A 26,194-nucleotide genomic window follows, 5' to 3' on the forward strand; every position below is an offset into this window, starting at 1 on the left:
AGCTTGGAGTATGGCACAGAGCTGACATCTGGCAAACTTTCCTCCCCCCTCCCTGTGAATCTGTACCTTTAAGCTACTGGGCCACACAAGATGGTAGGCAGGGGTAGCGATGGCTGTTATCTGTGATATTCCTTGCTACTTTCTCCTTCTGCCAAAGCACAGAGAAAGGATCCTAAGAGAATAGCCTCTTATTCAATAACCAGCCCATCAACATCTGGCCAAGGTATCAACCAAGATGCCTCAATTTCTACCCATCAGCTTATCTTGGTGATTCTTCTTTCATAGTCTCTGTTCAGGAGGGTTGTCCTCTCTCAGAAAACCCCTGCACACACCCCCTCTTGGACTTCAATAAGTCATAGACTTTTATCTTCAGAAGTTTCTTCTAATGTTTCTTCTCCTAATGTTCAGGAGGGTTGTCAACTTTATGCATTTTTCTTTGCATTCACAGAATGTTAATGTTGGAAGAAACACTGGAGATAATCCAGTTAAACCCTCCTAACAGTCCACGGGGTCACTAAGAGTCGGACACGACTGAGCAACTTCCCTTTCACTTTTCACTTTGATGCATTGGAGAAGGAAATGGCAACCCACTCCAGTGTTCTTGCCTGGAGAATCCCAGGGACGGGGGAGCCTGGTGGGCTTCCGTCTATGGGGTCGCACAGAATCGGACACGACTGACACAACTTAGCAGTTGTTAGTAGGACACAGCTTAGCAGCAGCAGCAACAGTCAAAGAAACTGAGGCCCAGAGGAGTGAAGTGACCTGCTTCCATAATTGGTAGGAACTCAAGACTCGTACACTGTCAGCATTTAATAGTGTAGTGAAGGAATGAATGCCTTAGAGTCTGTTCTCATGCCTCACTGGACCCAGGAATCAGATTGAAAGCTGAGGGCTTGAGTTCAGGTTTGGATCCCACTCTCTATTCCCCTTTCTTTAATAAAACAAGGATAAACCTGTCGCCATTAGCCTGCACTCATAAGCAATGAGATCAGAAGCCTAGCCGGAAGTACTGCGATAAGTGGTTAGAATATTTCTGAAGTCAACATTGTTTGGAGAAAGTGAAAATTACAACTTCCAGCCTGATGAGTCTCTGCGTGTTTGGTCTGAATCCTGTGGTTCACTTTGGTTTCCCATTTCTGAGTGGAAAGAGCTGATGTTTTCCAGGCTTCACAGGGATCTAGAGGCAGGGGATTTGTTCTCTGCAAGTTACCCTATGGTTAGTGGCTGAGATGGTGAATAGGGGGTTCTGTACCAAGTCCCCTGAGCATGGCGGGTGCAGGGGGTGGAGGGGAGGAAGGTGGGAGACATCAGTAAAAGGAAGGGAAGAAAACTGGAGAGGTCAGTAAGCTCCATGTGTATGTGTGTTGCACACTCAGTCGTGTCTGACATTTTGTGATCCCCTGGATTCTCTGTCCATGCCAGGCTCTCTGTCCATGGGATTCTTCAGGCAAGAAGACTGAAGCAGGTTGCCATGCCTTCCTCTAGGGGATCTTCCTAACCCAGGGGTTGAACCTGTGTCTCTTGCATTGGCAGGCAGATTCTTTACTGCTGAGCCACCTGGGAAGTCCCAGAACTCATTTAAATTGATTTCTAGGTCCACATCTGAAATTCACAGGCCATAATTTCTGGGGCTAGCCATTTAGAAGTAGTTATATTTTCTTTTAGAAAGTACTATACAATGTAAGAGAATTTTTGTTCCCTCTCTCTCTCACCTCCTCCCTCCCTCCTCTGCCCTTCACTTCCCTTTTGTGAACAGGATGTTATATCCTTAGTGTGCTGGGTGCTGGGTAGGTTACAAACTCAGACCCTAGGCAGGCAAAAGAGTCAAAATGGGGAGGGGTTTTCTAACCAAAGAACTGTTAAGGGTCCTAATTTAAAATGAATAAAGTCTTTCAGCAGGCCCCCTCTTTCCCTAAATCAATTTGATTTTATGTAAACATTTATCTCCTTTGCACTTCCATACCATGCATCTAATAATGCCTTGGTGAACATTAATGTTTTCAGTAGGTACATTTTGGAGAAAGAGGGGATTGGGTAGATGAGGGGAAGTATAACAAAGTGAAAGCGTTATAAGGAGCCCAGTGGTGGTGAAACTTTCCAAAAACCAAGGAATTTGTGAGAAAGAGAAATTTTGGTTTTAGTAGGGGAAAAGATATAAATTACTGATCAGTTGAGGGGGGGTGTGAGTGACAGTGCTCAGTTGCTAAGTCGTGTCCAACTCTTTTCAACCCTATCTATGGACTGTTGCTTACAAGGTTCCTTTCTCCATGAGATTGTCCAAGGAAGAATACTGGAGTGGGTTGTCATTTCCTTCTCCAGGGGATCTTCCTGACCCAGGGATCGAACTTGCATCTCCTGCATTGGCAGGAGAATTATTTACCATTGAGCCACTTGGGAGTGAGTGGGTGTTGGAGAGCAAATTCCATGTGAGGTCAGGGGTTGTTGGTTGGAAAGAGACTCAAGTGAGAAAATGGCTGATTTTAAGTCTTTTGTGACAGCATTTCCAGGCATTTTAAGTGGTTGTTGGTGACCCTTCTAGGAAGACACAAGTGAAAATATACTCCCCCTTAAAAAAGAAAATGTTTGAATTCTGATTAACCTGTTGTTAAATACAAGGCCGCTTTCTTTTCTAACATGCTCCAGCTGCTCTAGACAAACACCCCATTGCACTTTCGAAAGCAGAGGCAGGTTGCGAGCTTGAACACTACAGAAGGCATCAAGGGGCATCTCTTCTGCCTTGTCATTCTCTGCCTGGTACCTCAGATAACAGCCCTGGACACCTCCATGGCCCAGGAAGTGATGCCTAACCTCCCACCCCAGAAGAGATTCAAAAAGAGAAATGAAAAGCAGATGCTATAAAATTTGAAAATAATATTTAGCTATTCTTTCCAAATTCACACCCAACCTTATTCATACATAGGGGTCAGGAGCACTTGGTCAAATATTTTTAGTAAATCTAGAGAAAATGCTCTAAAGAGTGCAATTCCTCCTCTCTCCTCTTTCATCATTTACTGTTTATCCTCCCATCAGTGTTTTCTTTTTTTTTTAAAGTGGTAAATACAATTAATTGGAGCACTCTCTAATTCTTTTGTGCGATCGTGAAAAAAATAAAAATAAACAGAAGGGCACCATGGGAGCATCTCACCAACCGTTGCTTTAAAAAATATAATTTTTGGAAGCATTGTTGATTTCTACTTATTTTTGTTGGTAAATCCTGGGGAAAATGTATATCTTTTCCTTTAAAGTTCTAATTCAAGGCATGGATGTGAGAGTTCTGAAGGGACTTTGGGACTGCGGTAAAATTTCGTTGTCATAGTAACAGAAAGGGAAATAGGCCTTGCTCACCTGGGACTTTAACACTGCAAAAGCTGAATTTTTTTTTTTTTTTAAGGAAAAGGACTCTGCAAGTGAAATAAATGAAAAACTTATGTATTTCAAAACAAAATTCCAAACATTAAACAGGTAAATGGCTGAAAAGACCAACTTCTGCCATTTTTCTTGGTTTCTGTCCTCATCTGATCAAAGAAGCCCAATTCTAAAAGTGCACAGAAGGGTTATCTAGAATATTACTGGCTTAAAAATATGTCTTACGAATGGTAACCTCAGACGGGTATTCTGCACCTTTGTATTTTTCTGGATAATCTATTGAAGGTCTGAAAGGACATTCACACTTGTTAATAGTCATAAAAACCCCAGCATATACCTGCACAGACTGTCTTAGGAGAGTAACATGGTTTTCTGATTTCATATCTATCGGTTGAAAATATCAGACCCCCTTTGTGTACGAGGGTTTACGTGTGAGGTGTGTGCATGTGCAAATGTGTGTGGCCAGCAGAAAGCGACATATGTGAGGAACCCTGGGATTCTGAGCTAAGTCATGTCATTTTTAACACTCTGGAGAGAGATATTTTTGTACAGCAGGAGTTACTCCTGTTTGTGAAGCCTTTCTTCTTCTTCTCTCTCTCTTTTTTTATTGGAGAAAGAGCACACCCTAGCCACTCGGGGCCAGTGTACAAACCAGAACCCAGTTTGTGAACCACTCCACAACCCTCAACAGTGACGGAGCTGACTTGGGACCCAAAACATCCAAATTTGCAAACTGCAGCCGGTCAGCTAGCATTCCTTCCCAGGCAGGGCTGGCTGAAATTCCCCAGACCTGAAATCCAATCACTTTCCAATCAAATCTAATATAATGCAGATATAGTCTCTCTTAAAAAATGTTTACTTAAAAAGGTAACACATTGCTTTCTCTTCACAGATTCTTTTTAAAATTTTTCCTCAAGTGCAATCAGAATTGTTTGAAAACAGCAGGAAACCCAAGGGACATGAGAAGGTTTCAGGTAAGGGACCTGCAGTTCTTGCCTGGTAAATAAGTCATCCTATTTCTTCTCTCCTCAGCTCTCTCTTTTTTCCTTTTCCTTTTTTTTTTTTTTTATTCCCCCTAGAAAATATTATTCACGGATGCTGCTAACAATAAAAAAAGATTACTCTAAATGATCACCCTCTTCAGATAGTTCTGAAGGTTTTTTCATTTTGTAATGTTTAGGACTTCTGTGTCCACTGCCAGAGCCCCAGGGGAAGGGCACCAACCCAGGCTGGAGATTTGATTTTAAGCCCTGAGGCTGCCCTGTGCACACACAGCTGCCCACAGCAGGAACCATGATCTTGATATTCAGCCACCTTGGGATTTTTCAAAGCAGCTTCTCTGTGCTTTCTGCAAGCAACAGCCTCTTCCTTTCCTTTGCCACCGATTAACTATTCAGTGGTCTCTCTCTGAGTGTCTGGGAGAGCAGCCGCCTAAGCAGCCGTGGTCACTTTAAGATCTCAGCATGACAACAAGACCCACGGGACAGTAACCCAGCTGCCTGGCAGTTAAATCTGCCACCAGTTTCATCACCCCTGCCACTGATGTACCGGGGATACAAGCTAATAAAAACACAGAGCGAGGCAAAGTGTGTCAGGTTGGAGATGTGAGGCAGGGCAGCCCGCTTGGCCCCCTTCCTTCATCTTTGATGGACCCACATTTCATCCACCAAATGGCTTTCCTGCCGTTCATGGCCAGTCGAAATACCTCCCACCCCATTCCCCATAGAAAAATGGGAAACGTGTTAAACAATAGTATTCTAGCTTGAGACTTTAAAATCCTGGCAGCAACGTGGGAGATGGGGACGCTTAGCCTCACGTTTCAGGTGGGGAAAGCAAGATTCTGGGAGTTTAAATAACTCAACTGTTACCCCAGGAAGGAGATGGTAGAGCTGGGAGCCAGCGTCTGATCAAACTCCTTGCACTGGACCCTGAGTTCACAGCATGTGCATCTGTTAGGCTTATGCTTGCTATTGCCTTTATGGACAGTCTTGATAATTTCTGAACAAGGGGCCCATATTCTTATTACACTGGACCCTACCAAGGATGCGGCTGCTCCTGTCTGGCATTCGGAGCACTTCTGTGATTTAGCTGTGGCGTTATTAAAGAGTTAACAGGGGAGATGGGTACGGGCAAGGCCACTGAGCACAACCTTGAAAACCAAAAGTTCCTCTAATATTTTTTTTCACTGAATCGTGAGTATCGAACAATCTTCTGGTGACCAGGATGTTTTCTGATTCCTTGTTTAACACTAATACCAGCCTCTCCTAAAAAGTTAAACCTTGTTTCTTCATCCTATCGACTCTTTTCCTTGCTGTATGATATGAAGACAAATAGAAACAAGAGGATTTTCTTGGGGGTCAAGCAGGAACATTGTGCATAGTGGAAGCTTATGGCACTCAGTTTCCAAATGGAAACATAAATAATTTCTGTCCAAAAAAACAGTGGAATTCCAAAGTGCCCAGATGATCTAAGCTTAGCTTTCATGTCCAGAAGAAGGAGAGGCAGGGAAAGAAGCTGGCAGCTTAGATTTGTATCCACCCTTATTCTCTATCATCCCTTCCAAAGAGCTTTAAATTTGAGAAGACACTTCTAAGAAGCTTTTAATAGAATGCATTGTCATTTTATTATTTTACCTTTATTTATCCCTGATTTTAGAAATGTACTCACTAAACAAATGCACCTAATATTTCCTTTACTTCTCGAAAACTTCTCTAAATGAAGTTTATAATGAGCCTGAATTAAAAAAAATTTTTTTAAAGTGGATTTTTGAGTCATTATTTGGACACAAAAACTTTCTTGGTAATTTAGGTACAAATACAGTCAATGAGCCTGAATTTTTAACAGGGTTAGAATAGATATTGTTCATCTCAAAATATGAGAAGTTCTTATCCTATGAGAATGTACTTGACTTTTGCAAAGACAATGAAAAAGTTTTTTATAAGCTTGTGGATTCTATGATTGTCTCACTTCCAGGGTACAGGTAAAGTCAACAGGAAAAAAGTCTTTTGCATTTTTTTACTGAGATATAACTCATATAACATATTCACAATGTGCAAGACAGTAGGTTTTGGTATATTCACAATGTTGTGTAACCATCACCACCATATCATTCCTGAACATTTCCATCATCACAGGAGGAAACCCCATACTTCTCAATTCCTTTTTCTCTCCGCCCACTGACAACCACACATCTGCTTTCTGTCTCTACAGATTTGTCTGTTCTGGACATTTCCTATAAAGAGAATCATACAATATGTGGCCTGTAGTCTCTGGTTTCTTTCACTTAGCATGATGCTTTCAAGGTCCATCCATGTTGCAGCATGTATATTTCATTCCTTTTGTATGGCCGAATAATAGTCTATTGTAAAATATACCACATTTTAAAAATCTGTACATCAGTTGATGGACACTTGGGTTGTTTCTGTTTCTTGGCTTTTACAAATAACGCTGTTGTGAACATTCATGTATAAGTGTTTTTTTTTGTGGACATGGTTTTGATATCTTGAGTATATACCTAAGAGTAGAATTTCTGGGTCATATGATAACAACAGTTTAAGTTTTTGAGGAACTGACCAGCTGCTTTCCACAGTGGCTGCACCATTTTATGTTCCCACCAGTAATATATAAAGGTCTCAATTTCTTGATATAGTTGCCGCTACTTGTTTTCTGTTTAAAAAGAAAAAATCCTGACCATCCTATAAGTGTGAAGTGGTATCTTATTATGGTTTTGATTTGCTTTCCCTAATGACTAATGCAGAGAAGGCAATGGCACCCCACTCCAGTACTCTTGCCTGGAAAATCCCATGGATGGAGGAGCCTGGTGGGCTATAGTCCGTGGGGTTGCTAAGAGTCGGACACGACTGAGCGGCTTCACTTTCACTTTTCACTTTCATGCATTGGAGAAGGAAAATGGCAACCCACTCCAGTGTTCTTGCCTGGAGAATCCCAGGGACGGGGCAGCCTGGTGGGCTGCCGTCTATGGGGTCGCACAGAGTTGGACACGACTGAAGCAACTTAGCAGCAGCAGCAGCAATGACTAATGATTTGAGCGTCTTTTCATGTACTTTTTGGCTATTTGCATATCTTCTTTAATGAAAAGCCTAAAACTGAGTGATTTCACTTTCTTTGTAAATGTGTTAGTCGTTCAGTCGTGGTCGACTCTTTGTGACCCCATGGACTGTAGCCTGCCAGGCTCCTTTGTCCGTGGAATTCTACAGGCAAGAATACTGGGATGGGTTGCCATTTCTTTCTCCAGGAGATTTCCCAACCCAGGGATTGAACCTAGGTCTCCTGCATTGCAGGCAGATTCTTTACCATCTGAGCCACCAGGGAAGCCCAAATGTCTAATTCAAATCCTTTAAGTGAAGTGAAGTAAAAGTCACTCAGTCGTGTCTGACTCTTTGTGACCCCATGGACTATACGGTCCATGGAATTCTCTAGGCCAGAATACTGGAGTGGGTAGCCTTTCCCTTCTCCAGGGGATCTTCCCAACCCAGGGATCGAACCAGAGTCTTCTGCATTGCAGGCAGATTTTTTACCAACTGAGCTATTGCCCATTTTCAAATTAGGTTACCTTTTTATTGTTGAGTTTTAGGAGTTCTTGATGGGCTTCCAAGGTGGTGCTACTGGTAAAGAATCCCCCTGCCAGTACAGGAGATGTAAGAAACACAAGTTCAATCCCTGGGTGGGGAAGATCCCCTGAGGAGGGCATGGCAACCCACTCCTGTGTTCTTGCCTGGAGAATCTCATGGACCCGGAGCTTGGCAGGCTGCAGTCCGTAGGGTCAAATAGAGTCAGACATGACTGAGGCAACTTAGCAAGTGTTCTTTATATATTCAGAATACTAGGCCCTCAGATAGATGATTTGCAAATATTTTTCTCATTTTATCACTGGCTTTTCACATTCTTGACAGTATCCTTTGATTCACCAAATTGGAAAGTTTTATACTGTACTCAGATTCTCTTGGGCTTCCCTTGTGGCTCAGCTGGTAAAGAATCTGCTTGCAATGCAGAAGACCTGGGTTCAGTCCCTGGGTTGGGAAGATCCCCTGGAGAAGGGAAAGGCTACCCACTCCAGTATTCTGGTCTGGAAAATTCCATGGACTATAGTCCTTGGGGTCACAAAGAGTCGGACACGACTGAGCGACTTTCACTTCACTTCACTTCACTTCAGATTCTCTTATGAATATAGCCTTCTATGAAAGATCTTTAAAGTGGAGAAAGGCTTGCTTATGTGCTCTGAAGGTCAAGTAAGAAACTTGGATCAAGTTTAGTATATGAAACAAAACCAGAGATAGTAGGTAGTTATGAGAATGAGCTGAAGGAATGGTAGCTTAGGAATTCCTAGAATATATACATATATATATATAGTCTGAATTTTATAAATATATATAAATATAATCTATGTATTATAAATTTATACTTATATGTATAATTCAGAATGACAAATATAATAATTTTAAAACATATGAACAAATAACTTCAATTCTCTACCTTTGGTATAGAATCAAACATAGATTTAATCTTAAGTATTTTTTTTTTTGGGTGGAAATTTTGATCTGAGCAGAATAAAAATACAAAATATTTCTAACCAAATCATGGATCCAAGCAAACTCTCTCTCCTCTCTCCTCTTCCCACTCTTCTCCAAACACTGGTAGAACCTAGGTTCCTTTTCCAAAAACCATCAAATAACAAAATCATTATATCACACATTTTCCAACCTGAACCAAATCTCTCTTTCATTCAATTCAAGTTCTAATTATCGTGGGTATATAAAATATTTATTGAAACATAAGAGTTTTAATTCTTTTTGGGCTCAGACCCCTTTGAGAATTTCATATAAGCTATAGTTTTGTCCCAATAAAAAGCTATGTTTCAACAAAGTTACATTTAAAATTACAAGGGTTCCCAAACCTCTTAAAACATCTCTGAGAAGTACATGGACCCCTGATCTAAGTAAATGAAATTTATCTGATACCCAGTGGACATCCTCTATGTAATTTAACCCTTACAATAGGGACCTGTCCATTCTTGGCTTTAAAGACCACCTGTTCCCAGATGCCTCCTGGATCCATATCATCAGACTTTTCTCCCTTCTCTGGAGCTGCAGAAACCCAGCTTTACCTCCCTCCTGGGCCTCTTCTCTTAGATGACTAATGAACTCATGCTCAAGGCAGAACTCAGTCCCACCTCCCTGATCCATGCCTTCCTCAATTATTATTAAAGCGTCACTCCCTCCTGCTAAGTATCTATAAAATCCACCTCCCTCTCCTGAAAAACTGCCACAGACCCTTGTCTCTCCTCCTTTGTCTAATCTATCCTCAACACGGCTGCCAAAGTGATCTTTTAAAACATGTCTGCTGCTGCTGCTGCTAAGTCGCTTCAGTCGTGTCTGACTCTGTGCGACCCCATAGACGGCAGCCCACCAGGCTCCCCTGTCCCTGGGATTCTCCAGGCAAGAACACTGGAGTGGGAGTAAAACATGTCACTCCTCTGCTTAAGTATGTTATAACTATCTCCTGTCTGTGGACAAAAGCTTGGATATGAAAGGGCATGGCTGAGAAATAGCTTCATAACAGGCAGGCTTCTGCCATGCACCCCACCTAATGCTTCCATATGCCCCCCCACCCATCAGGCACACCTCACTGATTTCTGTTCCACGTGGAACAGACTGCTTGGAGACTTCCCATGTGTTCACCCTTCTGCCTGGGAAGCCTTAACTCCTCTCCAGTCTGTGACTTCTGCTTATTTTTCAAGATATACCTGTCACCTCTTCATTGAGGCACTTTTTAAAAGAAATTTATTTTATTGAAATATAGTTGATTATAATGTTGTTAGTTTTTGCTATACAGCAAAGTGTTTCAGATGTGTGTGTGTGTGTGTGTGTGTGTGTGTGTGTGTGTTAGTTGTTCAGTTGTGTTCGACTCTTTGAAATCCCAGGGACTGTAGCCACCAGGTTCCTCTGTCCATGGAATTCACCAGGCAAGATACTGGAGTGAAGAACAACAACAAAAAAAAGAATACTGCAGTGGGTAGCCATGCCCTTCTCCAGGGAATTTTCCCAGCCCCAGAACTGAACCTGCATCTCTTGCATTGCAGGAGGATTCTTTACCATTGAGCCACCAGGAGCTCCCGCTCAATATATATATATATAAATATATATACACACACATATATATGTGTATATATATATGTATATGTATATATACATATATGAATACATATATGTATATATATGTACATGTATATATATGTATATAGTTTCATATTCTTTTCCATCGCAATTTTTTTTTTTGGTTGCACTGGGTTTTTTGCTGTGGCTAGCACTAGGGCTTAGTTGCTCTGAGGCACATGGGATTGTGGTTCCCTGACCAGGGCTCCAACCTGAGGCCTCTGCATTGGAAGGTGAATTCTTAATCACTGGACCACCGGGGAAGTTCCTCCATTTCAATTTATCACAGGATATTGAATATAGTTCCCTGTGCTATACAGTTGGATCTTGTTTTTGATCCATCCTAGTTGTAATAGTTTGCATCTGCTAAGCCCAAACTCCCAATTCATCCGCCTCCCCCACAGTGAGGCACTTTTGGACTTTTCCTGGCGGACTTATTGGTTCTTGCTTCTGTGCCAACATACTTCTCTACAAGCTTCTACTAATGCCATTGATCACATTGCCTTGCAATTATGATTTGTCTAAGAGGCTATGTGCTGCTTGAGGGTAATCGGCATGTTTTATTCATATTTTTATTTTTCCCCAATGCCAGTCATTCTTTGGAGCTCCAAAAATGGTCATTAAATGAATTAAGAGAAGAAAGAAAGAAAAGGAAGGAAGGAGCAGAGGAAGGAAAAAAAAGAAAAGGGCCCCCAAAGTATATCTAAATCCATGGACCATGAAGGCAGAAAATCACTTCCGCCCTCCTTGAAATGGAACAATTAGGTAACACGCAGATTAACAGCTTGGTAAAGGAAAGGTAAAGAAATTTATGTCTAGTTTAAGCTGACAGGCCTGTTAAGACATAATGAACCCCATTCTTTATTTCTCCGAATGGTGGGTGGAGAGCGGGCAGCTGGAAAACCCAGAGAAAAATCAAGCCATTTTCTTGGAAGACTCAGGCACGTTGTCATTTCCCACATTCAAGTCCTAAAACATAGTAGAAGTTGACAACAATCAGGACTTTTGTTGCCAATTCACTCTCATAGACAGGCTGCCTGGTTCTGCTCCAAGTTATAGTGAAAACACAGATGCCCTCTTTCATTGATTCATTCACCCAACCAATGCTGTTGAGGAAATTCTATGTGCCTGGCACTATCCTAGGTGCTGGAAGGATATGTGTGTGTGTTTGGTCAATAAGTCATGTCTATTTCTTTTGCAAGCCCGTGGACTGTAGCTCTCCAGGCTCTTCTGTCCATGAGATTTCCCAGGCAGGAATACAGAAGTGGGTTGCCATTTCCTTCTCCAGGGGAGGTTCCCAACCCAGAGATCAAACTCACATCTCTTATATCTCCTGCATTGGCAAGTGGGTTCTTTACCACTAGTGCCACTTGGGAAGCCCTTCCCATCATATGGGCAGCACCAACTGGTACATTACTCATTCTGGAGTTGGTGGCAGGTTCCTCGGATCTCCAACTCCAGAATCATTTAAAATGAATCCCTTCCCACTTGTAGCTTTATTACTGGGATAAATATTCTTACTGTCATTTGCTGAATTTTTCTGGGTGACTCTCAGATGTCTCAAGTTCACCCTTACATAGTGCTTAGCTGCTCAGTCATGTCCAACTCTTTGCGACCCCATGAATTGTAGCCCGCCAGGCTCCTCTGTCCATAGGATTCTCCAGGCAAGAATACTGGAGTTGGTTGCCATTTTCTTCTCCAGGGGATCTTCCCAACCCAGGGATCAAACCCAGGTCTCCCACACTACAGGCGGATTCTTTACCATCTGAGCCACCAGGGAAGCCCCTACCCCTACGTTATTCCCTTTTTAATAATACAAGAGGCCCACCAAAGCCATCATTTTCTTATATAGCTATACCAGTGAGAGAAAAGAGATACATATACAGGTCTTGCCATCCCTTGCTTCAAGAGATAAGAGGTCAAAAGTTGTGGATGGGGGCATACATTTCAGGTGAAAGAAAAGTCATGGGCTTCCCTGATGGCTCAGTGGTAAAGAATCTGCCTGCCAACTCAGGAGATGGGGGTTTGATCCCTCAGCCAGAAAGATCCCACATGCTGCGGAGCAACTAAGCCTGTGCACCACATCTGCTGAGCCTGTGCTCTAGAGCTTGGGAATCACAACTACTGAAGTCCACTTGCCCCAGAGCCCATACTCCCATACTCCACAACAAGAGAAGCCATGGCAGTGAGAAGTCCGAATAGCAAAACCCCGCTCACCACAAGCAGAGAAAAGCCTGCATAGCAACAAAGACCCAGCAAAGTAAAAAATAAATAAAATTATTAAAAAAAAAAAAAAAGGCAAGAAGTCATGTCCGGACCCAAATTGGCTGAATTGATGTCTGTCTGGTTATGGGAATCTGTACACAACCCTGGGCCTGTTGGAAGGACCCTCATTGGAGGGTTCCTGGAGGAACTGGGGAAGGGTTGGTGCTTTGTCAGGACATGCTGAGCAGGTCTGGTAGACCTCTGAGAAAGAGAGCAGGAATGCACAGTGGTCAGAAGACACTACAATCTTCTCCATCAGCATGGAGAATGGAAGTGAGGCGTGTGAGGGCGGACTGACATCATTGGAATCGCTGGATAATCTGGGAAGCCTAGAGCCTATGAGTGCAACATGCTGGATGCACCCACCACATAGAAACAATGGGGCAGTTCGCATGGATAGATGGCAGAGACCCTTAGTCTGCACAGCTGGGCAGCGGTCATTCGTCTATTTGACTGATCGACATGAGAGCAAAGGGCAGGGCTGCTCATGTCTTGGAACAGGGCCAGGCTCCATCCAACAAACCCGTATGATTTCCTAAACCCCAGTTCTTATATAAAACCTTTTCATGGCACCACCATCTATTTTCCTTAAGTAAAAAAATGGTGAATGTTTCTCTCACACCGTGGAAGAGGGAAACGAGAGTTTAAATTAACTCCAAATGCTAAAAATTTAATACAGCGCCAGCTGCCTGCAGGTTTCTTCAGTTCAAAATCTCTGAGAGCAGGAGCCACCCCAGCTGCTCTGTGATCTCACCCACCATGGGAAGGCTGCGGGGCTACTGAGCCACACTTTTCAAGCACGTAATGAAAACCACTTGACTTACGGCCTCTCTGATCAACAGGTGAGTCCATTATCTGGTGGGAGAACAAACCAGAGAGTCCAAGTTAAGAAAGAATAATTATCTATTAGGAGTCAGGGAAAAAAAAAGAAAACCACCACCACCTCTGAGGGTTCAGGGATCTTTTGCTCAGCCTAATGTTTTAAGCTTAGGGAAAGCTTGCTGTGGGTTACTTCAAGCTTTTGTCTGTGGGATGAATCTGTCCACCCCTCATCCCCTGCTTTTGATATCTCAAATGGGGACAGGAATTAGGGTTTAAGAATTTTGACCAGTTCACATAAGAAATGGGTTTTGAATTATTTGTGGGAGAAAATGAAGAGAAATAAAAGCAGGTTGTTGCCTCTATAACTCTTGGGAAATTCCATGTCAGACTTGAGCTGTGCGGTGCTTAGTTGCTCTGTCGTGTCTGACTCTACGACCCTATGGGCTGTAGCCTGCCAGGCTCCTCTGTCCATGGGATTTCGCAGGCAAGAATACTGGAGTGGGTTGCCATTTCCTCCTCTGGGGGATCTTCCCAACATTTTAAGAGACTCAAATCTGGGCACTAAAACCAACCCTTGAACATATTCCAGGACCATCAGATGCAGAACTTCCTGGAAAGGAAAGTTTTCTTAGTTTTGCAGTAAGAGTGCATAGATTCTTAAGCTTCTCATGGAGCCTACGTGTTCCTGGATTTTGATGGATACCAGGTGATTCACAAGGTCCCTGAGGACAGCATTTGGGGAAAAAGACTGGCCCAGCCAAATCAAGAACTGCATCGAATGTGTTAAGGCTCCTCTGTGGCTCTCAAAATGTTTGCCAGTAAAACATTGCCCTTGACCACAACCATCCCACTTGGTATAACCTTTCCGATGGGAAAAGCAATGACCTCGATGGAATACAATGAGGTGAGGTGGATGTTGCAAGTATCAATATCTCTGGCCTTTGGGATGAAGGGAAATTTGGTTGTAAAGCAGGTTAACGACCTTTGGGCTTCCTGATGACCTAAAAGGCAGGTTGAGGACTTCCTTAGTGGTGTAGTGGATAAGAATCTACTGCCAAAGCAGGGACACGGGTTTGATCCCTGTTCTGGAAAGATCCCACATGCTGCAGAGCAACTAAGCCTGTGTGTCACCACTACTGAGTCTGCACACCCTAGAGCCCACGAGCCGCAACTATTGAGCCTTTGTGCTGCAACTTCTGAAGCCCACCTGCCAAGATCCTGTGCTTCACCAAGAGAAGCCCAAGCACCACAGCTAGAAAGTCCCCCCTGATTTCCACAACTAGAGAAAGCCCGAGTGCAGCAATGAAGACTCAGTACAGCCTAAAGTAAATAAATAAAGCAGTGTGTAGATGTCGAAAAAAAAAGAAATAAAAAATGTTTAAAAAGCTGCCACTTGATGTCTGTACATATTCAACTGGGTTTTTTTTTTTTTTTTTTAAAAGCAAGCTCTAAAAGGTGTCCATCCTAAGCCAAATTTGCCAAAATATGCCAGCAGAAATGTTCTTTGGCATATTGCCCCACTTAACACCAATTAGAATTTTTTTTTGCCAGAATAATCTTTTCAGCAACCTTGAATTGCATAACAAGTTTTGCAACCCTTCAAGGCCCATCTCAGCTCTCATTTCCTTGATGAAAATGTTGGTTACTGCCCTCAGTGCTGGTTAATTTTCTTACCTTTGGACTCCTAGAGGATGCAGTGGCCACATAATTCAGTCCTCAATTATGTATTACCATATAGTAATACTTCCTGATTATGTGTAGTGTTTGCTCTTTTTTTTTTTTTTTAAATATTTATTTATTTGGCTAGGCTGAGTCTTAAGTGCAGCCTGTGGGATCTTTGTTTCCCAACCAAGGATCAAACCCAGGCTCCTTGCTTTGGGAACTTGGAGTCTCAGCCACTGGACCATGGGGAAGTCCCAGTGTGGCATTTGTTCTGCTTTATTGATTGCATGCTTCCCTGGTGGCCGAGATGGTAAAGAATCCGCCTGCAATGCGGGAGATCTGGGTTCAACCTCTGGGTCGGGAAGATCTGGGAAGGGAATGGCTACCCACTCCAGTATTCTTGCCTGGAGAATTCCATGGAGAGTGGAGCCTGGCAGGCTCCATGGGGTCACAAAGAGCTGGACATGACTGAGTGACTGACTCACATGGATCAGTTGCATAGTAAGCACTGTGAGGCAGTGACAGTGTTCTGTAGGCCTGCATTGCATGTGGCACAGTGCCTGGAAGGTCACAAAATGCCTCTGACTCACTGAAACACAGAGCTGTCTGGTGACTTCAGAACGTATCTTCTCAGTACTTAGGTCATGAATGCCATGGCCCCCCTCCCTGGCTGTGAGCAACTCCAGAACGCCCCACATCTGTCTCAACAGCAATCAACTTGGCGTTCTCTCGATTGCTACTTGATACTCAACTGAACAGAAAATGTAGCCTCGGGGAATATGAAACAACAGCAATTGCTAAGAATTCTGGGAATTCCTTTAAAAAAAAAAGATGACAGAATCCATACTTACGGGGTATGTAGGTGTTTAAAGGTAATTTTGGAGACTCTGGAGTCTAGTAACAAAGAAGAATCCGGGCTTTAAATCTGGCTTGAAAATATGATGTGTGCCAAGAATAAAAGGTAGAGGGAAACAACTTGCAGTAGCCAATTTGTTTGTTCTTTGCCTGGGTTGAATTATGGAGGCTTAGACAAAATTGTTTCATCAGATTCCCTTGGTCGAATGTGAGAATTCGCCAGGGTATAAAAACATCAATGGAGTATTTCTTCTCACAGTGTGGACTCCCAAATCTGATCGCCCACCACAGCCAGAAGCCTGTCTTGATTTTCTCTGTCCCTTTAATGGTCTCTGTGTCTCTTTCCTCCTTCCACAGGTGGAAAATAAAATCCCACATAATAGTTATGCTTTGGGAAAGCTGAAATAACATATAGAGCAACTGAACAGTTATAAGGGAAAAGCACATCATGAATTTAATTCCATTTCCAGATGTAAAATGTCATAAAGAATTTTTTTCCATGCTTGGCAAAATAACAGGAATTTTTGAGGCCATTTTGTTTAGCTTGGTGGGTGCATGTTTATAAGTAGGTATCAGAGCCTTCCACTTCGAGTGGGCTATCAATGCTACATACTGTAACTTTACATAGATTAAACTACCATAGGCCCCCACCTTCAGCTAGAAGCTGCATGTTGTTGTTATTATTGTTCATTGCTAAGTCATGTCTGACTCTCTGAGACCCCATGAACTGTAGCCCACCAGGCTCCTCTGTCCATACCCTTGTTGAAATGGAGGGGAAATGTATCTGACTAATGGTAGAATCGGGTGTATTTTCAAAGCCAGAGCTCTGATCCATTCAGGGAGGTTTCCAGCCAACGTGATGATTCTCCAGCGACTTACAGAGATAGACACTGGGTTTCTCGTCTGTTTCAAAGAGCAGACCAGTTAATCATTCCACACATTTTTCATTTTGACTTCTCTTTTTCTTTTACCCTCTTGTGTGAGACTTAGGGTCTTTGTAGGAACACCTGGGTATGAGCTGAGAAAGCTTGGCTGGGAATAGGATTCAAGCTGATCTTTGACTCAACTCAATCATACAGTTACAGAGTTTTGAGAAGCATAGATTTTTTTTTTTTTTTTCAGTGTGATGTTCCAAAAATCCATAGACATTTCAGAGTGAGGTGTAAAAATAACTCTCTTTGTGACCCCATGGACTGCAGCCCGCCACTCTGTCCATGGGATTTTTTTCAGGCAGGAATACTGGAGTGGGTTGCCATTTCCTCCTCCAAGGGATCTTCCTTACCCAGGGATCAAACTGAGTCTTTTGAGTCTCCTGCATTGCCAGGCAGGTTCTGCACCGCCTGGGAGTGCCCAGAATAACCCAAGGGTGGGAGCAAATCAGGGTGGTAAAAATCCTGCTGTTACGTGATATCATTTCTGATACCAAAGGAACAGCTCCTCTATTGGAAAACTGGTTGTACAGGCAGATTAACAGATGGGCCCACCAAAAGGGTAACTCCCACCATGGCCTGTTTTAGGCAGGAAGGAGCTCTTTACAACTCAGCTCCTTTGCATAAATTATTAGAGTAGGGGTCACAGGATTGCTCTTGGGTGATGAGAAGAAAAATATAATGTGAGAAAGCCATCCATTTTCTTGAGAACTTTGAGTGGTCTGTTAACACAGTTATAGCTTTTGTTCTTACATTACCTTTTTTTTTTTTAAGGGGAGACACAAACGTTTTACTGATGTTTCCATTTCTGTATATTCAGCTAAAACTCCCATTTAATTGGATGATTCAAAATGGAATCTGTACTGTCACTGTGCCAACTGCTCCAGTTGGTTCCTATTTATTGATCTGGTCTCACTAAAAATGAGAGATGGCGCTAAGCAAAAATGAGGAATGGCAAAATGTGGAAAGTTACTCTCGCTGTAAAAAAATGAAAGTGATTTCTGTTGATCCCTATTTCTCCTTCTCGGCACCTTGACTGAAAGCAACCGAGTCTTAAATGATATTTGTGTGAATGTTGCTATTTAGTCGCTAAGTCGTGTCTGACACTTTTGCAACCTCATGGACCGTAGGCCAACCGGCCCCTCTGTCCATGGGATTTCCCAGGCAAGAATACTGGAGTGAGTTGCCGTTTTCTTCTCCAGGGGATCTTCCCAATCCAGGGATTGAATCCAAGTCTCCTGCATTGGCAGGCAGGTTCTTTACCACCGAGCCACCCAGGAAACCCGTTTGCATGAACATCATTAGTTATTGTTTATGTGTTGAGTTGAAGCGTGCCAGTGGAGGACAGCCAGCACCTACAATGCTTAGTTTTCAGATCTGCAGGCCTTCCTACTGGAGCTCTGAGTTGAAATACAGATACACTGACTCTGAGAAACAAATGAAAGCTGTCACTGGTGTCAACAGCAAAAGCCGGAGGTCCATCCCATACAAATTATGGACATCTGTATTCCTAATTGTCATCCTTTTGGACCGTGCCAGTGAAACAGCAATGCCAAGAGAGTCTGAGAGCTTTAGAAAAACCAGGTATAAGGTTTAGGTGATAGGAGACATTGATGAGACCGAGAAGACCTTTTGGAAGGAATTCTATCCATGTGTTTGTTAAAATACTCGAGATTTTCTAGTTTCAGGTACCTCCTAATGGCACGCTTTGTCAATACTCCACTTGCTACTTCTAAGACAGATCAGTTTATGATCTTAGAAGAACAAGTGGTATGGATGATTCTAGGATCAGAAGATCGTTGGCAAAGATGCCTACAAATAGTTAACAAGGTAATGGTAAGAAATGTTGACCTTGATTTGTTTGGCTAAGATGTAAAGATTTTTGAAGGTCAAAGGTGTCCTTGTGTAGTGTTTTGGAGTCTAACTGTGTCTGACCCTCTAACATTAAGCTGCTGTGGCCTGCAGTTTTGAAGAGTGAAGCAAACCAGGGGGAAAGGGAGAAGGGGGAGAGAACAGGAAATGGAGTGAGGTGTTTCAGGAAGTTGTCAGGGGTTGACTGATTGATTCCAGATGGGAAAGGTCAGCCTTCATGACCCAGGAAATACTCACTGGGGGAAAGAAGTTGGCTTGTGGAAGGGGAAGGCCTGGGAGGGAGACGATGCTGGAATGCACAGTCCACTTCCTTCAGTCTTCAAACATTCAGAAACTTTAACTTCTCTGAATAGAATAATATCGGTGTTGTCATCGTTCATCAGAAAACAGTGAAGGAAGTTAAATTGGAAGCTTTGAGTGTACCAAATGTATCTTTGCCTCCCTCATGTATTTCGTTCTTTCAGAAGGAGAAGGAATGCATGGAAAAGTCAGTATTTGTGTGTGTCTCCACGTACAAGAACAACAACCATTCCTTAAAAGAAAAAAAAAGAACAACAACCAAATATGTCTGGTTTCACATGATGGAGTTTGTGTATCAAATCCTTTACATTTTGCAAATTCAGTTAAATTGGCAGCCCTTCCTAGATACCTCACTGTCTTAAGATATTTAGAATATTAAAAACGGGGACTCGCCTCATATCGATATATATACAGCCACACGCACATACATTTGGACATAATTTAAAATCTTGTAATAAATTTTGCAGACACTGAAATAATTCAGGTTAATTCCCTTGCTGTCAGGAGAGGCCAGCGCTAGCCAGCAAGAGATTAAAATTTATTTCCATTGTTAATAGAAAATAATGAAGTGCATCTGAACCATCAGGGTATGTCATTCGGGAAATGTTCTCTTTGGAACTGAGTCTCACTCCACCCAAATGGACAATGATGAAATCAGCTGGCTCAAAAAAGCCCCATATTTTGTGGCAGGAATGCACAAGGAGCATGAACGTACAGTATAACAAGGAGCCTGTGGAATGAATTAAAGCGGTCTTGGGGAGAATGCTCTTCATGTCCACATAATCCTCACCTGAGCGGGCGTTCCCCTCCTTGTGCCCAGCACAGCTCATTAGCAGTGAAAGCCTGAAGTACCCTCTGTTTTTTTTTCTCCCCCAACAGATGAGAGCAATGTCCATTCACACACACAATTTATAAAATTGATCCGATTCCTCATTTTTCCCCTCCATCTTCTCCTATTATTTTCAGAGGGTAAACAGAGACAGAGGTGGTTGCTTTCAGCCTTCATGCTCATCTTAACTCTGGGAACCAGGAGACCCTCGGCTCCTCCCTCCCTTTGACTGCGACACCACCCTCTGCTCTGCTGAAAGGCCCTGTAAGAGTATGTGCCTTATGTCCTGGCAGAAAGTGATGCAGGTCTCTGCCTTATGGTGGCCACTGCATGATAGGAACTTTCTGGAAGGCCTTTCCCCAGACTCTTAATATGTTAACAAGGACACAATCGAAAACAGATTTGGAGGTAGACGGCTGCATCCCTGAATTGTGAGCAATTACACTGATAGTAATTTTCTGAATGACTATGGAGGCTCCTTTAAGTTCTGATTTCACAGTGAGCAGGGCCATGAAACAGGTAGTGAATTCACTAGTGGAGAAGCTAAGTGTGGGAGACACACTCGTCGACTAGGAACATCGTTCTATGGTCTTACAGTCTCCAAGGCCTGATGTAATAATACCCGATATATAGCAGACAGTGACCACTGTGTCTAAGTTAATAAATGCAGCCCACTGTGTCCATGTAAAAACTTCTGAATGCCACTGTCATGCTCGTGGCACCAGGCTAGGTGACATACTTTGTGGGCTCATAGTTTTAAGGGTTCTTCCAAATCCTTATTATATTACAATATATATAAAAAATTTTTACTTCATTGTACATCAGAAACTAACACAGTATTGTAAGCAACTATACCTCAATTGAAAAAAAAAAAGATGCCATCTGAAATCCTATTTGAGGTTAAAAAAAAATCAGGAGAGTATTGCTTGGAAAAGTGTATTGGGTAAGACGGACTGAAAGGAGGCCCAAATAACTTTCTGGGGAGACAGAAATGTTTTATATTGTGATATGGTGTGGATTACCTGGGTATATCCATTTATCAAAATTGTACAGTAATTGCATGTAAATTTCACTTAAAAAAAGACTCATTATGTTTATTTTGTTCGTTTCAAATAATTCATGGTAAAGAGATGTGACATGCCATTGAGTGAATCTTGTTTTGTATTAATATAAAATATTACCTCTTAAGAGGTAAGGCAAGGTCCAGGTTTGTCCCCTCTCTATTTAATAAGTAAGGAAGTGTGTGCTAAGTTGCTTCAGTCGTGTCCAACTCTTTGTGACCATGTGAACTGTAGCCCACCAGGCTCCTCTGTCCATGGGATTCTCCAGGCAAGAATATTGGAGTGGGTTGCCATACCCTTCTCCAGGGGATCTTCCCGACCCAGGGGTTGAACCTGGGTCTCCTGCGTCTCCTGCATTGCAGGCAAACTCTTCAAGGGTGGGCAAAAAATTCCAAGTAGAGTATCAGCGAGTTTAATTTGGGAGTGGACATATCTATTTAATCTCTTTCCTCAGGTGTATATATATATATATATATATATATATATATATACTTGAGTATGTATATAAGAAGTTCCTTTCTCAAACACAAAGAATTGCCACATGTAACTAACAAGTGACTCACCTTCCTGGGTCAGTAAGTAGGTGGTGGATATGCCCAAGTCCATGCATTTCTGCTGTGTTTTCCCACTGCTCCAGCCTTGACTGATCACCACCTCTTTGAATTTCCCTTGCACCCTGATCTGCAGCACACACAGAGAACTCAGTCCGACCTCATTCTATGTGCTGCTTGTTTAACTTGTTCGCCATGCTCCTCCAGCATGAAAGTAAGCTCTGAGGGTAGGGACCATGCCTTGTGGGGGTTAATTCCCCCTCCTGGAACCTTCTCTTGCCCCAGAGCTTAGACTATTGGAGAGGCTCCATGAGTAAAGTTCTGTGTCCTGTTGACTGGTCAAACAAGGCGGGAGTAAGGCCACGAGGATAGGAACTCATCCATGAATGTTTCACATGTATTTTCTCATTTTATTCTTCTTTTATCTCATTCAGCCCTCAAGATAGGCAATGTTGTATATGTTTTACAGACTGGGAAGTGGAGATCCAAAAAGGTTAAATAATCCATCTATATAGTCCATGGAATTCTCCAGGCCAGGATACTAGAGTGGGTTGCCATGCCCTTCTCCAGGGGATCTTCCCAACCCAGGGATTGAACCCAGGTCTCCCACATTGCAGACAGATTCTTTACTGTCTGAGCCACCAGGGAAGCCCAAGTAATCCATCAGAGGTTCTCAATTGGAAGGAGCAGGCATGGGATTTGGATTCAGTTCTCTTTGACTGCAAATCCACACCCTTCCACTATGCCACACCCATCTCTTCCCTTTCATCTGGTTAGATACTAAATGTCCTACATTTTCAACACTGAATTCCGCAACTTTACTTTCTCACCCAAAGTCTGAGCATCTTAGTCGCTGCTGTCTGGTGTGGGAGAAACCAGATATAGCTCATCAGGCAGTACATGCATGATGAGTACTGCCCAGCACTACTTGAGCACATGTCAGATGTTCAAGAACCCACTACTGAGAGATGACCTCCCAGCTGGTGTTTCCATCTTAGCTTCCCAATCAGACACAATCAGCTCCTTGTTGTGACTGCAGCCCGAGGGTCACCTGGGAATGATGGTCCAAGTCCTTTGATTGGGATGAAGTTTCTAGAAGCTATGGGCAGATTGCCAACTTCCCCACTTCCTCACCTGGGCATAGTTTGAGCACAAATAGGTGACAACACATGGGTGAAGGGTGGCCTCTTTTTCCATAATGCTTTGCCATTGTTACAGGAGGAGGAGAACCCATTCAGATGCCAAGAGCAGGGCTTGTCCCTAAATTCTGGTCCATCTCTCATTAGCCACATGGAAGTCTGATGAAACAGTTTTGTGACTTTTATGACTTACTGAGAAATTAACTCAACCCCTTCCCCCCCCATCCTTTTTCCTTGAAATCTGCAGGTCGTATTGTCAACAACAGTGAATGTGGATGGACATGTGCTGGCTGTTTCTGACAACATGTTTGTTCACAACAACTCGAAGCATGGACGGAGAGCCAGAAGGCTGGACCCATCGGAAGGTAGGGCTGTGCTTTCCGGAGGGACTGAGCCTGGCAGACAAATGACGCTCTTCACAAATTTTTCCTGGTTTGAATGTGAAATTGATGTCTCTGAGTAGGAGTGGAGAATGTCCGCAAGACTGAGTGGATTTTAAAATTTAAAATGAAGCTGTAAACATTGACTTCTTCCTGCTCTGTTATGACCCCCACACATCTCCCAGCCAGTATTCAGGCCCTTGCCACTCTCTGGCTCTCTCATTCAGTTCTGTCAGTTTTTCTTTCTCTCTCTCTCTTTATTTTTTTGCTAGATGGGCATTTCAGGCAAATGTAGTGCTATGACATCTTAGTTAAACAGGAACATTACCATGCCAGACATGTATGAATAAGTGTCAGATGTGCGCTTAAACAGATTGTGGGCAAAACAAAACAATGTGCAGAATGAAACTGACACTAATTGATTTTTGTTTGCTTGGACAAGAAAAAATCATGGTCTGCTCTGGGTAATTTTTCCAAGTGCATTAAAGTAATTAGGAATACTGGTAACAGTTAAACTTCAAGTTGTCCGAAAAATTAAAGTATATCAAGGAAGATAACTGACAAACCTAAGCAAATCCCATCCAAGTTCTTTTTTGTGTACGCTCCCCAACTCATTGGTGTAAGAAGCTCTTGTAATACAGAATGAATGGCTAAGTGAGGCTCCTATTTTTGTGTATTGTCTTGCTATATACTGCCCACCAGCCCCCACCCCAACTCAGCCCTTAAAATGTGTCTTGTATCATTTCAAATAGGAATTAATGAACTGAAAGAAAATGATTGAATCAGTAAAGAATTTGGAGTGGTGTTAATTCTCCCGCAGCGGGCACTGAAAGGGGAGAAGAAAATCCCAGGGTTCAGAACTAGGAACCCATCCAGTTTCTTTTGACTGATTGGATGTGATTGACTGGCTGTTCAAAGGGGGCTCATGTTTTTGGAGTCCTGCCAAAGTTCTCCTCCACCTCTGACCCTGTCAGCTCTGGAAATGGAGTGATGGATTGACTTTAGTTATGGCCTGAAAACCATATTGGGTTCCTGTTGGGATGTAAAGTCCAGAGGCCTCGAACATATGGAAGAAGGGAGGGAAAATCCTTCCTACAAAGTTAGGAAAGTGATTAGAAATTGTCTCTTGATAGCGCCAGAGAAAAAAAAGAGTCTTCAACTATGGTAGATTTTACTTTTTCCTTCTTTCTCTAGCACATTAACAGACCTTGTAAATCTTAACATCTTGAGGCAGAGGAGGTGGGGAGAGAAAAGGGATTTACACATTTCCAGTGTGATCAACTTATAAAATATGGGGAAAAACAACAGAGTTTTAAAAACACCCTTTGCACAATTAGCTAAGTGTTTTCATATATAGTGGTCAACTCATTAGGCTTTAATGACCTGGTGAAAACCAACAACCAATTAGGGAATGACGGCAAGTCAGCAAAGCTCAACTTGAACTTCTTAGATAACCAAGAGCTTTCAAGAGCAGTCAGTCCCCGAACTCCAAACTTCAACCACCAAAAGACAGACTTGACTTTTTCTTTCCTATCTTTTTAGCAACTCCATGCATCAAAGCCATTAGCCCAAGTGAAGGCTGGACCACTGGAGGAGCCATGGTCATCATTATTGGGGACAACTTCTTTGATGGCCTCCAAGTGGTGTTTGGGACCATGCTTGTATGGAGTGAGGTAGGCAAAGGCAACTCACTTCCCTGATTTCCTTTGTTTTGATCTGGGGAAATTAGTAATTCTGCAATGTCAGCAACATGAAACACACACACACACACACACACACACTACTGAGTACCTATTATAAGTGGGGAACTGGGATTAAAAGACATGTAAGCCACAATTTCCTGCAGGCATGGATCCCTTAAAAAGAAATATTCACTGTAATAAGTATTGTTTATAATTGTGAAAAATTAGAAATTGGCTAGACATTGGGTACTAGGAGAATGGTTAAATAAATAAAGTATCATCATTTACTTTAAAATTATATTTGAAAGATTTCTAATTACACAGGAAAAGGGAACATGCTTACAATATAATGCTAAATGAAAAAAATCAGGACAACAGTATCTATGGATGTAAAATGTGATTATATAACACATCCTTAGATAAGTACTGGAAATGTGCCAAAGATGAATAATGGCTATCTCTGGGTTATGCAATGATAACATCTTTTTATTTTTCTCTAGTTTCCAATTTTTCTACTGTGATGAGAAAGAAACAAGACAAGTTACAAAAAGATATATAACAGTGCTAAGTTGGATATGGAAATTGCCAAATCCATCTGTGAGGTCATGGCAGTGTAGGAATTGGGGGAGGGAATGACTACACGGATGGGGGTTAGGTGGACACAGGAGGTTGGGGGCGGGTACTTGAGCTGGGCTAATAGGAAGGGAAGGATAGACAGGTTGGATTGAAAGGTAATTCCAGGGTAGGAGGCAGAAGCACTTGAGACACAGGGACAGGGTGTTCATGGCACAAGGGGTGCCGTGAGTGCACCAGGTTGCCCTGGGAGACAGCAGTGCACGAGGCTTCTGTGTTCAGTATATCCGTGGTAATGTATAATAAATACTTTATTTCCCTGCCTATTCATTCCTCAGCTAATAACTCCTCATGCCATCAGAGTGCAGACTCCTCCTCGGCACATCCCTGGGGTCGTAGAAGTGACATTGTCTTACAAATCCAAACAGTTCTGCAAAGGAGCTCCAGGGAGGTTCATTTACACAGGTGGGTAAGAAAATTATTCCAAGGGAGAGTGGTTCCTGGTTCACTTTTGCTCTGGTTCCCAGCCTATCCACTTTATAATCATTCTAAGGTTTATAGGTCTTTCTACTGGAGTGGCAAGAGTGGGCTGGGTCATAGGCATTGAAAGGGGATGTGTTGATCTAATGCTGTGTTTTATGTAAGCAGTTTCTGCACAGTCTGGGAAATGGTCATGGCAGCTCATTTCAGGATTCCATCCTTATGAATTTAACTCAGCTGGAACCATGCTAGAATA

The 26,194-nt window shown here is 42.7% G+C and overlaps 1 protein-coding gene across 1 annotated transcript in view; it reads left to right on the plus strand.

Moving 5' to 3' along the window:
* EBF2 (EBF transcription factor 2) overlaps nt 1-26,194 on the plus strand; it is a 220,796-nt gene that overhangs the window by 148,114 nt on the left and 46,488 nt on the right. The window contains exons 7-10 of the mRNA XM_070375498.1: nt 4,259-4,340; nt 23,071-23,188; nt 24,746-24,876; nt 25,797-25,923. Of these exons, the coding sequence (XP_070231599.1) occupies nt 4,259-4,340; nt 23,071-23,188; nt 24,746-24,876; nt 25,797-25,923 (458 nt within the window). The remainder of the gene's footprint in view (nt 1-4,258; nt 4,341-23,070; nt 23,189-24,745; nt 24,877-25,796; nt 25,924-26,194) is intronic.

Source organism: Bos mutus, chromosome 8, assembly GCF_027580195.1.
Source record: "Bos mutus isolate GX-2022 chromosome 8, NWIPB_WYAK_1.1, whole genome shotgun sequence".
NCBI lineage: Eukaryota > Metazoa > Chordata > Mammalia > Artiodactyla > Bovidae > Bos > Bos mutus.